We start from the raw sequence: 15,903 nt of genomic DNA on the forward strand, positions 1-15,903 counted from the left end.
AATAGATGAGTAAAATCTATGTTTATAGACATGCAGACATATGTATAGATGTGTAGTGGTTTCTTCGTTCTATCATCCCACCAACTTGTACTTGGTCATACTGTCTTTTTGCCCTCCTCATACAATACTCTCTCTCATAGTCTCCAGTTTCTGGAGTTGAGATTCACTTGAGCATCAGGCCTTTTATTATTGTCACCTTTCTCTGTTTAGCAGATCTGTCAAAGTAGGCTTTTCATTAGTGCTCTATAGGCTGGGTGTGTACGGACATAGTTAGGTGTATTGTGGGTACCTCTTTGAAATAAGATGACCATTATAGCCATTCTGAAGCTTCTCCAATATCATAATCACAGTATTTAAAACATTCTTGCTAAGTTCTGGAGTTGTGTATTTGCACACACACACACACACACACACACACACACACACACACACACACACACACGGAGAGATGGAGGGAGGGAGAGAAGGTGGACAGGTTGTATAAAATTGGTTAAGGGGTGCTACCCATCTTCAATCAAAAAAGGTTTTTAGGAGTTTACTTTCTTCAGAGGCTGGCAGGCTCTTTATAGTGACTGAAAATTGGCATCAATAGCAGCTTTGTTCTAGCTGTGTGCTGCCTAATAAAAGCAACCAGAACATTTTACAACTTTCTGAAATTATTTATTTTCCCTCATTTTACAAACATGCATTGTTTGTAGAGTCCAAGTTTTGCAAAATTGGAATCCGATAAACAATTAGCATACAACAGCAAAGGGAATCATAATTCCTTGATGTTTGCATTCTTTGAAGACATTAACAAAACAGCAATATAACACAGGTACCATTTTTGAAATTATAATCCAAATTATACCATGCAGACATGTAGAAGACTACAGTTAGACCCAAGCCTATCGCCTTGCACAAAACTTAAGTCAAAATGAATCAAAGATCTCAACATAAATCCAGCTACACTGAACCTTTTAGAAGACAAAGTGGGAAGTACCCTTGAATTAATTGGTACAGGAGACCGCTTCCTGAACATTACACCAGTAGCACAGACACTGAGATCAACAATTGATAAATGGGACCTCCTGAAACTGAGAAGCTTCTGTAAGGCAAAGGAGACAGTCAGCAAGACAAAACGGCAGCCCACAGACTGGGAAAAGATATTCACCAACCCCACATCTGACAGAGGGCTGATCTCCAAAATATACAAAGAACTCAAGAAGCTAGTCCCCCAAACACCAAACAACCCAATTAAAAAGTGGGGTACAGAACTAAATAGACAATTCTCAATAGAGGAATCTAAAATGGCTGAAAGACACATGAGAAAGTGTTCAACATCCTTAGTCATCAGGGAAATGCAAATCAAAACAACTCTGAGATACCATCTTACTCCTGTTAGAATGGCTAAAATCAAAAACACCAATGACAGTTTATGCTGGAGAGGATGTGGACAAAGAGAAACAGTCTTCCACTGCTGGTGGGAGTGCCAACTTGTACAGCCACTGTGGAAATCAGTATGGCGACTCCTCAAGAAAATGGGAATGAGTCTACCATAAGATCCAGCAATTCCACTCCTAGGCATATACCCAAAAGAAGCACATTCAACAACAAGGACATCTGTTCAACCATGTTCATAGCAGCACTATTTGTAATAGCCAGAAACTGGAAGCAGCCTGGATGCCCCTCAACCGAAGAATGGATAGAGAAAATGTGGTACATTTACACAATGGAGTACAACTCAGCAGAAAAAAAACAATGGAATCTTGAAATTTGCAGGAAAATGGATGGAACTTGAAGAAACCATTCTGAGTGAGGTAACACAATCACAAAAAGACAAACATGATATGTACTCACTCATATGTGGACCTGCTTTATGCTACATAGTAGTGACCATGCTTTATCAGAGCTGTTTTTAATGATATTGCTCAGAATGGTTTCTTCCCAGATGATGACTGAGAAACTAATTAAAAAAAAAAATGGTGCCAAGTACCACAAGAGTAACAGAACTGTGCTGTTTTCTGGGATTTTGTTTTTTACTTTTTTGTTATTGTTTGTTTTGTTTTGTTTTGTTTTGTTTTAATGGAGTGTGCTGAATGTCTCTACAATTTTGTTCAAATGACTGCAGAACCTGGAAAAGCTGTTGCTGCTATTGATGCATAACATACTGCCATTATTGGTTATATATATATATATATATATATATATATATATATATATATATATATATATATATATGCTAATTGAAACTCAAATATGTGATGAATCCAAGGTGTTTCAGAGAGTGCTCACCTGTGCATGCAAATTTGATTTCATCTTTAGTAAGTAGTCAAGTTATATGCTTGCCAAAAAAAAAATAAGTGATACACTGGAAGACAAATGTCACACAATTTCAATTTTATGTGTAAACTAGAAATGATGAACTTATGGGAACAGAGAACAGAATTGTGGCTATTAGGCTTCAATGTGGGTCTTTTAACAATGGGGAAATGATTGGTTTAAGGATATAAAACTGCAGTTGGACAAGAGGCATGGACTCTGTGAAGTCTTGAGGTCTACTGAGAGCATGATAAATATGGTTGATAACAATATGCTATATTTTAAAAGTTGTGAGATAGTATACTTTAAGTGTTCTCAAAACAAAAATGATGAATATGTGTGATATAACATGTTAATTGATTTAATTTAGCCATGCCATTATGAACATACTGTATTGTGTATCATAATTGTGCATGACTTTATTTATGAGCTAAATAAATGAATGGAAAAAATGAAAAAAAAATTTATACTTAAACACTATCCAATGTAATCTCCACTGTCATAAGCTAGGTATAGCTTGTTGAGAAAGAAATGAACAACTGTCTTTAATTGGTTGCATGTTAATTTAACTGTTGAAATCTATAGATATTTCTAAAATACGCATTATTGAGGAAGGAAGCCCATAGAAAGTGGTGGTTGTTGTCTCCCTCGTTCATGGCTGTGTATAATGTAATTCCTTTTTCTCACCATATCATAGGATATTGTGCATTATTAAAGCTGTCCATGATAAATTTAGAGCTTAGCTTTTGAAGTAGAAAGTAATCTCAACTGTGGGAGTTTAAATTGCAGGCGGGTTACAGGGATAAAACCATAAGAGACACAGTAGGGATGGGAGAGGGTCTGCCTGTCACCCATAGTATCTAAAAGGGTAATCCTTTGAGAATTTTTTAAGTTAAGGAAAAGAGAAAGGTTGCTTATGAGGATACACATGGGCTATATGGAACAAAAACAGACTGAGGGGTGGGCCCTCTTGAAAGTGGGAGTGAAAAGTTGGTTATTTTTTAGTAAGATAACCTTTACCATGAAGAGTTAGCTCTTTGTTTATTCATTGGACCATTCTGATAGTAACTGTGAAGTCTAAAAGAATAACTCGAATACTGGCTTTTGGAGAATTTTCATCAACTGCCTTTATTACCTTTTAAATTATTTTTTCTCTTGTGATGGTATCACTGAAAGTCAATAAGCAGACAATAATAAACTATAAAGATAAGGGAAAAAACAAATTTGAATGACAAGAAAGCCTAACATTTGCTGGTTAGACTTGTAAGTGTATGCATATAACAACAGCAAAGATGAGTGATACATAAAATAGATGTTAATAAAGAATAAGTATGAAGATGAGACCCGGGCGATGGTGGCCCACATCTTTAATCTCAGCACTTGGGAGGCAGAGGCAGGTGGATTTCTGTGAGTTCAAGGCCAGCCTGGTCTAGAGTGAGTTCCAGAACAGGCCCCAAAGCTACAGAGAGAAATCCTGTCTAAGAAAAAAAAAAAAAATGAAGATGAGGAATTCAGGATTTTTCTGGCCTTAACGATTGAAAAAGACCTATTAAAATAATTCATTAGTACATTTAAAATTTTTGACTTTGAGCTTTTAAGAGGCCATATAGAGGTAAATTGTACTCTTTGATAGCTTAGTTTATAGCTTATCCTTTATCGCTCTTTGAAAGAACACAGTTATTCTGAGAAGACAGTGACAGCTGTAACAAAAAATACTGTTGGTTTATGGTGGAGACTACCAACAATGGATAAAGATACTCCTACTCACTTTTGTGTAGTATTTACTTCTTTCATTAAGTATCTAATAGGGTTGTAGCATGGTATGTTTGAACAGAAATGTGCTCTTCAAATAGTTAAGCATTTTGAACATTTCAATAGTACGTGTTGATTTCATTAGGGGAGATAATATATGTAAGATATGTGTCTTTCAAGTTCTAATGAAATATGTCTTCTCCTTTTCAGAATTTATGCGAGTTCCGTGTGTAGATGCCGGATTGATTTCACCACTGGTACAGCTGTTAAATAGCAAAGACCAGGAAGTGCTGCTTCAAACGGGCAGGGCACTAGGAAACATATGCTACGATAGCCGTAAGTATTAAGACTGTGGTAATACTTCTATAATTTCTTAAGAATTATGATTTTCAAATCAGTTTTAGTTTGGTGTTAGGACTGACTTTTCTAGATGGACCAATAAGCTTTAGCTCTGCTTATGTAGCAGAACTGGTGGAAAATTGGGTCATCATATTCTTAACTAAGAAGTTATAGGGAGTAAATTACCCTGTTTTCACAAGAGATATTTCCTAAGTATATTGCTAAAACTGAAACCTTTAAGTTCAACAAAAATCCACTGACAGATCTTTAAATTAGGTCTTATGAAGTATTATCTAAATAAAAATACTTATGGAAAATTTTAAATTTCTAAGTCTGTCCAAATAAAGTTTTAATTAATTGCCATTCATAAAAACCATCATCTCAAAAGCTAGGTCGGCCACTGCATTTGCATTGGCTCCATTCCAGTTTCTTGTTACGTCATGGCCATCCGTACCACCTTCTGGAACTCGGTTCTAGTAGAGTAAGCAAGAATTTGTGTGTCTATTTGTTGCAAACATACTGCAATTTCTACTTCTCTTCTCACACATACACAGAAAACTTCTGAGTATAAAGCTGGATGTGGTGACAAACACTTTTAATCCCAGCACTCCAGAGGCAGAGGCAGGAGGTTCATGAGTTCAAGGCCAGCCTGGGCTATATCGCAAGAACTTACCTCAACGCATAACACCCCAGACTTTTAGTAAATTCCAACTAATTAGGCATGTCTTGGGTTTCCCTGGATTTTTATTTTCTGAGACAGAAACCACATACTGATTCAAATTTATACCACCTACAAATTCAGTTATATTTGTACGGCTGTGATAATTTTACCACGTTTTTCCTGTTGAGTTCATACCTCATCTGAGTTGTATTTTGCTGTGAACACTATTTGGCTGTCTCATATTATGATATGACATATATACGATGTATATATATGATATCTTTAAAAAGGTGATTTTTTAATCACATCTTTAACAGGTGATTTATATCTAGGAAGCAGATAGAGTGAGAGTATACACATATTTATGATAGAGCAAAAAGAAACTCTAATTCTTAGCTATAATTGTTCTGTGATGTTGGCCTTACTTATTCTTGTTTATTTCTTTTTACTGTGTAATAATGTCCAGGACAGTATTAATGTCAAATTTAGCTTCATTTTTCAATCCCCGACGATGCAGTAAAAGTTACATATGTTCTGCTCTGTTCTTACTTTATGTATTTTAAGATATTCACTGTATTGACAAAATGATAGTTCTTCATATCTGTAATTTTGCATGGGGAGGAGCGACCACAGAGACAGCTGACCCGAGCTATTGAGAATTTATAGACTATATGGATTGACAGCTTGGGAACCTGCATAGGACCTAACTAGACCCTCTGAATGTGGGTGACATTATGTGACTTGATCTGTTGGAGGGGTCCCTGGCAGTGGCGCCAGGACCTATCCCAGGTGCATGAAGTGGCTTTTTGGAGCCCATTCCCTATGGTTGAATACCTTGCACCGCCTTAATATGGGGGGGGGGGTGTTGTTTCTACCTCAGCTTGGTATGCCAGACTTTGTTGACTATCCAAGGAAGGCCTTACTCCCTTGAGGAGTGGGTGGGAATAGGAATGGGGGATGTAGGCCAGGAGAGCGGGGGTGGGGGGGGACGACTGGAGTTGGTATGTAAAATGGAAGACACATTTTTTTCAATTAACAAAAGTTACATATGTTCTGCTCTGTTCTTACTCTCTGTATCTTAAAGTATTAGCTGCATTTACAAAATGATAGTTCTTCGTATTTATAATTTTTCATCGTGTGTGCGCGTGTGTGTGTGTGTGTGTGTGTGTGTGTGGTTTTTATTCAGTATCATATATTGTGATCTCAGCTCTCAAAAATTATTCATTTAAATAAAAGTTCTCTGTATCAATACTTATAAAGCTAAGCTTGCACAGTGGCAGTTATAGAATGGCTGTTTGCACTTGCAAAGTGCTATGTGCTATGCTTTGTATTCTTGCTCTTTTGTGTTTTCTGAAGAATTTGAAGCTATCAAAATATTTAAATATTAGTCAGCTTATTTATTCTTGAATAATTTTTTTCTCCAAACATGAGAATTATTTCCTCTTATGAGTCTTTTTGTCATGAAGTTTCACTTTGTAATGACAACATAGAAGACAGGATCTCACACCTGATTCTTCTATGGTTTTCATGGACACACAGTCATTTATTTCCTGTTACTGTAAAGAACCTTGAAGTTGGAGTGAGAAATGTCAAGATAATAAGGCTGTAATTCTATGGAACTGAAGTTCACTATGCTAGTATTTACAGTCTGCTCCTTTGTCTTATGAAATATCAAGTTTTACTGGCATGCTTCAGGCTACAACGTTAATGTTTTTCATTTATGTAGAAACATTTGTAACTACTTCATCCTTTAAGGACTTCAGTGGAGCACAGTGACTTTAAACCATAGTTTTCACTTCTCAGCATTGTCTAAGGACAATAAAGCTAGTGGTCTTAAAAAATAATAATCATAAGTGATTTAGTACTGTATATCATGTGACAAAAAGTATTTATTGTACTGTGTTGTCTAAGTGTATAACTTAAGACTACTTTCTTACTCTTTCATTTTAAACTATTATCAACTTCTTAGTGTTTTGTCCAGAACTATTAGAGTTTACACTTAAATTCCAAGATATGAAAGTATAAATTCAGCCGGGTGTTGGTGGTGCACGCCTTTAATCCCAGCACTCGGGAGGCAGAGACAGGCGGATCTCTGTGAGTTCAAGGCCAGCCTGGTCTCCAGAGTGAGTGCCAGTATAGGCTCCAAAGCTACACAGAGAAACCCTGTCTAGAAAAACAAACAACAACAACAACAACAACAAAGTATAAATTCAGTACTATTCAGTGAGTAGTATTTACTTGAAATGAATTTATCATTTATTTTGTGATAATTGGGATTTTAAGAAACCTGAAAGGCTTACCTGAAAAACACCGTAGTGGCTTCGATTTTACCTAAGCAGTATTCCCCCTTTGTCAAGAAAGTGATGCTTTGTTTTTAGAAACAGAGGACAGAAAAATATTACCAATTAGTAAATTTAAGAGATGTGCTTCTTCAAAGTACAGCCAGCATGTTTTAAAGTTCACACTTGTTCTTATCAAATTTAACATGTCAGACCGATGAGGTGAGTTGTATTAGCATGCTCCAGATGAAATCTTTTTAGTGTCGTTTTTATTCAGGGTGGTAGTAGGTGTGCAGTAGATACTAAACCCACATTTACAAGGGTTACTGTAAGCAGCTCACTATTGGCAAAAAGATTGAGAAATATGTGTGTATGTGATAGACATTTGTTAACATATCCTTAGCTAACAGTTTATTTGAACAAAAAAAAAAAAACATAAAATTCATGGAACTCTAACAAAGAAGTAGGTCAAACTTCAGTTTTAGTAACAGCCTTGTCAGTTCCCATTATAGGTATCTCCCTGACAGAAGAAAATGTCCTTATATAAGCCCCACATCAGGAAACAGACTGACACATCTCCAAGCGCATAGAGTGGGGCTTTGTTGCTAATGAGCTTTTGCATTCGTCTCCCTTTTGTATACGGAGATGAAAAAGTTCGATGGCGGTGGGAACATTTCTCATTTAATATCATTGAGTTTGTTTTCTGCCCATATAACCTCCAAGGCTTTTATTTCATAATGGATTCCTCTTTCAACTCATCCAAATAGACTTTTGGTGCAAGCAACATTTTAAAATTCATGTGCCAGACTATAGTTAGCTTTGCCAGAGTAACCATTTTTGAGAAACATCTTTCAAAGAAGACAGAAAAATTGTATTTCAGTTTGGAAAGAAACCAGTAAAGCTAGATGTATGGTAGAATCTGCTCAGGAATGTTATTTTAGACAAGAAAGTAATATTATATCTCAGAAAAGTTGTCTTCTGTGCACATCCCCTTCAGGGCTGATATTTAAAACCTAAGAGTATGATTTTGTTACTTGGAATGTTTTGTAGCATTCCCTATTTTTTACTAATTCTTAAAGTTTAAATAGGGCTATAAACATTTAAATTTTCTGATATGATTGAGTTTTCCTAAAGCTCTAAAATGTCCATAGTAATTAATGTCCCATCTGCATTTGTTCTTCCCAGGGTACATTGATTATTGGAGACTTGAGTTTCTGTTTGTTAATATTGCTGCTTGAGTTTAGGAAATAGCATTTGATATGCTACTTAAAAGGTACAAGTAGGGGCTAGCAGAGAATGATTACATAAAATTAAATACTTACCCTTTATATACAGAGCAAGATTAACATATTAATCAAAATTTAAAATTATGCAAATATGCTACTTATCGTAATAAAGCATTACACGATTCTGTTATTAGAATGATACACATATTTAAGAGTCTTACATGATGTACTCTATCACTTACACAGAAAATGATAGTCCTACTTCCTGAATGAATAAAATAGTCAGAATGAGTTAGTAATCAGATTTGTCAAAGGCGGTGTTTGTGAAGTGAAGTAAATACTATTTAATCGACTTCAAGTATACAAAAGAATAGTCAAATACACACTTGTATGTTAGTGATCTTCATGTGTTACATGATTGACTGATGCATGGGTGGGGTGGGAGTGTTGCATGAACATGAATATGCAGGTGTAGACTCTGAATGTTTTTCTCTGCCTGGATCTTGATTGCCTTGAGACAGGTTCTCTTCCTGAACCAAAAATTTGCTGTTTGGCTTAGGTTTGCTAGGTAAGGAGCTGCCAGGATCCAGCTGTCTCCACCCCACAGTACCAGGGTCACAGACACCTCTAGTCATACCCAACTTTTTACATGGGCCTCGGGGATTGGAACTCAGGTCCTCACGATTGCAGAGCAAGTGCTCTTGATTACTAGGCCACTCCCTCAGCCCCACTGTTATGTTATTTTTATATAAGGGTCAAATAAACTAGTTTTAACTGAAAATGCCAAGAAATAATAATAATAATAATAATAATAATAGCAGCTAAAAATGTTTTATGCTGAAAGTTGGTTAGATTAATGTAGGATAGAGATGCTTTGAAATTGTGCAGGTGATCAATATTTGCAGCAGCTTTGTTCAATAGGATTATTTATGCTGGCACTTGGAAGTAATTATTTCAGTGATCAATTAAATTATTTGGTTGTGCTGTTAGAGGGTTTTGTTGCCTTTGTTCTTCAGCATTTAGTTTTAGAATAAATTGATTTACTAGCTAGGAGCATAAAAATAATAATCTTCAACTTTAATCATTCTGTTTTATCTTAAAATTCAACTTGCTATCAAATTATATCATTTATAGATATAGAATTATATCATTTATAGATTTTATTATGACTGTTATCACATGACAATACAAAATAAAAATGTCCTCAGTAGATGCTATCTTACAGTCCTTGTAAGCTCTAAAATAAAATGGATGAAAAAGACCATGCTGTAAATATAGTAGAGAAAATAACATGGACAAAAGCAGATACCTTGAGGCTGATGAGAATACATAAGAATGTGGCTTTTTATCACAGTGACGATGAGAGTATGAATTCCAACTGTTTTAAAATAGATCCAGTAATGCATTCTAGGTAAGGAAAGAAAATAGTTTGTTTGAAAATGATATATAAGTATATAAAAGTTTAATATACTCCCTGGAAGGCAGGTAATGTAAATAGATGTGAATTCAGCTGTCATTTACTAAATTGTCATTTAATATATCTGATTTTACTTGTTTCATGGATTAAATAGGATTTGTAGCTGGATGTGGTGGGACACACCTTTAATCTCAGCACTTGGGAGGTGGAGGTAAGCAGATCTGTGAGTTCAGGACAGCCTGATCTATAGAGCAAGTTTCAAGACAGCCAGGACTACACAGTGAGACACTGTCTCTCCCTCCACCTCCCAATAGGGTTTATATATGAAAGTAAAGCATAGATTATAAACTATTATGCAAAGCATACAAATACTGAGATAATTATTTCTGAGCAATAATGCAACCTAATGTAGTATATACATTAACATATACTATATATTTATAGTGAAGACATGAAAGACAGGGAGCTTATAAAGAAAGGCAAAGGAAAACCCTGTAGGAAGCAGGGATACACTTGACCGTATGTGAGCATTAATGAAACCTGAGTTTCCCAGCAGCCACAGGGAACAAAAATTTGGCTTATCTGATTCTTATCCTAAAGAGGAATGAATATGTTATAGTTTTTAAGCAGACCCTTGAGACAAAATGCTAGCAGAGAGTTATTAGTATTAAAAATGCTGGCTGGCATTAAGTGTGGTTCTTTGATGGTACTTCTGCAGCTTCTGCTCATGTGCCCCCTTTAATGACTTGTGTTATTCTTTAACAGAATCCAAGAAATTATACTAGGTACTTAGTGAGCTTAGTTTTAGTTGAGAAATATTGATCAAATATGTTGAGTTTTGGTGGCTACCTCAAGCATAGAATTAAAACTTTGAACAAATTTTGACTTGTTTTCTACTAGTATAGCTTTAAATCAAGGTGTTTTGTATGATATGTCCAGGTTGAAGTCCCTAGAAAGGGGAAAAAAATAAGCTTGGCTTTGTGTACTAAATCCATTGCCAGTTTGCTAAAAATCTAATTTGCATTAAAAGTGAGTACCAAAAACACTGTGCTAGTGTTATTGCATAAATCTGTACATAGATAAATTGCTTAGATCTGTATATGGTACACACATAAGAAAAAATGTAATGAAGTCTGAATTTAGAGTCTTGAGATTTTTCTCAGTGTTTATTTTCCTGATGGAGATATTGTACCTGAGTTATGTGATATTCCCCTGGGACACAGGAGGAAGTATTCAGCAAGACATGCTTGTGGTTTGGGGGCCATAGAGGGGCTGGGTGTTTGTTTTTGTTTGTGTGAGTGCCTACACATGTGCTGGATGCCCATGCCTGTGTATGTCTGCATCCCTGCCAGCTTCCTGTGAGTCTCTACATACTTACATAAAAAGCTAAATGCACCCACATGTGCGGAAGGTAGACACATTCTCTCTTCTATGACAAATATTCTTGTTCCTTTTAGCTCTTCTTGGGATGGCAGTGTATGCCCCCATCCCCCACCCTATCCCCCAGTGTAGCTGCAGTTGATATTTGCGTGCTCATAGCAGCACACAGCCAGCGTGAATCTGGGGAAAGATGCGAGACGGGTTCAGGAAGCTGCTTCCACAGGCAGCTGTGATGAGGTAGATATAAATTCAATGTGAAGTGACCAACATTTGGTTGATTCTTAGTTATCATTGTACTAGGTTTAAATAATAGTAAATACTTTAGTAACTGATTCTTTATACTTTGAAATCCCTTATTATTAAAATGCTGTTAACAAACAAAAATTTTTACTGTTAATAAAAACACCAGAGAAGAATAAACTAGGTGTGTGACCATACTTGATTAGTTTCCAAGTGTCACTGTCATAAAAAGCAGCACATTAGCAGAGACATGGAGTAATGGTTGTTTTGAGTAATTGTAGTTTCACAGATGTGATGGTGGAGCTGACCTGCTGAGGGTACCACATATGACAGAAACAGAGGACCTTGGGGTGGGGGAAGCCAGTAAGAAACCTTGTATGTTCTTCACACCTGCTGTTTTTATATCTTGGATGCCAGGTTACTTTCTTGTGCCAGAGTTTTTGAAAAGTCTGATGGCCATTGACTTGTCTTTTCCTGATTATTAAGGTTCAGGTGACACAGGGACAGTCACTTTATGAAGCCCTGGAGAAGGGAGTTTGTTCTCTTAACTCTTTTTTATCACTTTCATTTTGCACGTTAAAGCTGAAGTTTCGCCTCAAACATAAATTTTCTACTCTGCTTGTTGAAACCAATTAATTCACACTGTCATCTGTTGTAGTTAAATAATGTCATTTTCTAAGTCATCTGTTTATGTGATGGTTTTTAAAGAAAGAATTATCAAATAGTTGTAACTGACATGAGACATGTAGTGGTGTGCAGGGTTAAAATTAATTCCAGCAGGCACAGCGTTGATGTTCCCACCAGATGCCATGCTGTGACCTCATTTTAAACTGCATCTGCCGTACCAGAGCTTGGGAACATGAGTTTTCCTTTGTTTCTTCTTGTCCTGATCTGGTATTGTATGTGTAAACACATTAAAACTTTGATATATTCCTACATAAAGGCATCATTTAAATATGAATACAATATGTCAGAAAGTTCAAGTTTATGATTCTGATATGAGTATTTAATCATCATCATGGTTTTACCCTCATGACTCAGTTTTTATAATTCCACTAATGGAATATTTATAACTTTTCCTTTTCTATCTAGTTTTTAATGGATGCTACCTGCACCTGGAACATGAAAAAAATGCTTTTTGAATTTGAAAAATGATGTTAATGTTTGATAATTTTTCTCCATTTGAAAGCTTAAATAGAAATTTGAACATCACTTTAGGCACATAAAGATATAGTGTTTGGCAATTTTCTTCCCTAGAAGAATTCATAAATACCTTTGACTTTGTCTTTAGAAACAATATAGATACACCTATTATTGACCCAGGAAAATAGTTTCTTTTGTACTTGGTAAAATTGAATAGTAGCATATGTAAGGGGAATAGAAAAAAAATCTTCGTAAGCATATAGCTCACAACGACAGATTATGTGGTTCATAAAACAGTGACACCACTCTGAGCAATTTAGATCATAGTTGCCATCTTCAAATATGAAGGCCCCATTTTAACACCAGCAGTGTTTCCCCCCTTCTTTTGAGAATATTAATAATGTAATAAGGATTATACTTGCAAAATTTATAGTTTGAGAAAATACATTTCTACTATGGGAAGTATGAAATCTAGAATTTGGTTGGGGGCATGATGAGCTGTCTCTATGAGGCAGCCCAAGCTGGCTTCAAACTTGACATCTTCCTGCCTCTGCCCCCTCCGAACTGGGGCTGAGGATGTGTGGCCACAGCCCACTGGACTTTCTAAAGTCCAGCTGAGGATTAGTCATTCCTACCGTCACGAGAATCATACCACCTAAGGTAGAATGCTGAACTTAACCTGTTGAAGCTTCCTGTTTGTAATCAGTGTGGTAACCATAGAGAAAAGTTCATCTCTGCTGAGTCAGATTGAAATTAGAAACGCCTTTGTCACAAGAAACGCTTGTAGAGTGGCTTCTGTGGGGCCAAGTGTCACGGTTTGCTGATGACAGAGAGGGCAGAGGTGGTTGTCTTCCTCTGGGTGGTGGTGTTACTCCTACATGTTCTTAGTTTTCTCTGCTGAGAATCATGAGTCTAAGGTTCTTAACTGACACGTAGAGGAGGAAATAGGTGTTTTCCTTAGGTCTCTGTTGCTGTAATTGTAAAGTACTTACTGCAAGGAGCTGGGGTAGGAAAGGATTTATTTACACTCCCAGGTCTAGGTCCATCATTGAGGGGAGTCAGGGCAGGAGGTTGAAGCATAAACCAGGAAGGAATGTTGCTTGCTGACGCACATCAGTTCCATGCTTAGCCAGCTGTCTTACACAGCTAGGACTGCCTGCTCATTGAGTGGAACAGTACACAGTGTGATGGGCCCTCCTGCATTAGTCAGTCAAGATAACTCCTGCCCCAAGACATGCCCAGAGGCCAGTTGAGCTGTGTGGGCCCTTTGGGACTTCTCCTAGATGACTCTAGGCTATGTCAAGTTAACAGTTGAGATTGACCAGGACAGATCAGCTGTGTGTGTGTGTGTGTGTGTGTGTGTGTGTGTGTGTGTGTGTGTGTGTATAAATCAGCTTCTCACTTAGGAAAAGGTTCAGATACTTTTAGTCAGATGGGATATATAGAATGAAGGGAACCTCGAGGAACTATTAGCGGGAGTAAAGCTACCTGGAATTAATAATTTTTAAGGCAGAGACTTCTGGAGAGGTGGCTCAACTGATGAGAGCTCTTACAGAGGGTAAGGATTCAGTTAGCAGCACCCACACACACCTCACAATAGTCTAACTCCAGTTCCAGGGCATCTGGCACCCTCGTTTGGCCTGCATAGGCACCGGTCATGTATATGGTGAATGTTCTGCTGACAGAACACACATAAATATAAAAGCAAAGATAAATAAATATAATTTCATGTGTCAACTTACTGCATCATAGACTAAACTGATATTTGCTCAAACACTGTGCTATAAGGAGTTAGGAGTTAGTGCATAGAATAAAGCACTTTGCCCTCATTCATTCACACTGTTGAAGCTCCCATAGAAAAACAAACACTGGCCCTCCCCGGAAAGTGAGGGAATGTCTCCTGAAGACTAGAAATTGGTCTTTCAGAACTTCTTTATTTTTAATAATATATTTTATGTGAAGCACCCAAACATTTATACAATGTATAATTTAAAAACCTTCCTTTAAAAATATATGTATAGACATGCTTAGCTTTATTTGATCCTTTATCCTATCAAATTCTTAATAATAAGTAATTTAGATAAAATGTTGGCGGTTTTACTGTTATTAGTACAGAAAAAAAAAAAGGTATATCTCTGGAGTTTTCAGATAAGTAAGTATGTATTTCAGATAAGTAAGTATTTCTTCTGCCCACAAAGGATATAGATGAAAAAAACTAAAATTGTATCACCCTTATAATTGCCCTGGGTATTGTCTTTCTTTCCTGGGATGAAGAGGAAGATGAAGGCATTTATATAGATCTTACCTAATTTTTATAAATGAATATTTCAGTCTTGGTCAGCCTTACCTGAATAGTGTTTATACCCTTTTTAGTTTGTCCCAATTTATTGGCATGACAAAAGTGAGGTTTGACAATTGTTTTTACCCACACATAAAAGTGAAATGAAATTGAGCTGGATGCAGTAAAATCATTTTAACATGCCAGTGAAATGCCAGAAGATAGTTTGGTATGAGCCAGTTGGAAACAAGAGTGTGCGAAGCAGGTAGGCTAACTCTTGCTCCGGCAAATCCAGTCCCCAGGGTCATCCCCAACCCTGCAGCAGGCCTGCATGGCCTCCCTTCCTGGCCCCTAGCCCCTGTCACTAATAGATAATGTAGCTCTTCCCTCCTAACTCCCCTGACCCCACACATTGCTTTATCCCAGCCCCAAACATCAGCAGCCACTCCCTAGGAACCCACAGGTGACTCTGACCAGGGAAGCAGGTAGGCTAACTGCACATATTCACCTCTGCTCCACTCCTCAGATCCAGTCCACATCCAAATCCCAGCTCTGTAGGAGACTTCTGCTGTGGCCCTTCCTCAGTCTTTACCCATTCCCGGGGGGCTAAGCAGATCCTGATGGAATAAGTGCTTTCCTCCTGTGGACCCCTCGAGTCCCCTTTCTACTAGCCCATCCCCATTCCTAAATGGTACCACTCAATACCTTGGAACCCCCAGTGGACATATCTGCCAGGATCCCAGAAGAATTCCCTACCCATCAACACACAGCCACTCCCCACCTCCAACAGGAACCAGAGCAATAGAAACCAAGGAACAAAATACCCACCAACAAAGGTAAGACTGGATATCAGCTCCTAGAACTAACTATGTCCCCAACCCAGATGC

At 37.1% G+C, this 15,903-nt stretch overlaps 1 protein-coding gene across 6 annotated transcripts in view; it reads left to right on the forward strand.

Moving 5' to 3' along the window:
* The window catches only part of Rap1gds1 (Rap1 GTPase-GDP dissociation stimulator 1), a 126,785-nt gene that overhangs the window by 59,387 nt on the left and 51,495 nt on the right, over positions 1–15,903 (forward strand). For all 6 annotated transcript variants that reach the window (XM_027395826.2, XM_027395827.2, XM_027395829.2 and 3 more), the window contains one exon: positions 4,264–4,389. In XM_027395826.2, coding sequence (XP_027251627.1) covers positions 4,264–4,389 — 126 coding nt within the window. The remainder of the gene's footprint in view (positions 1–4,263; positions 4,390–15,903) is intronic.

The sequence above is a fragment of the Cricetulus griseus genome (assembly GCF_003668045.3).
Source record: "Cricetulus griseus strain 17A/GY chromosome 1 unlocalized genomic scaffold, alternate assembly CriGri-PICRH-1.0 chr1_0, whole genome shotgun sequence".
Lineage (NCBI taxonomy): Eukaryota > Metazoa > Chordata > Mammalia > Rodentia > Cricetidae > Cricetulus > Cricetulus griseus.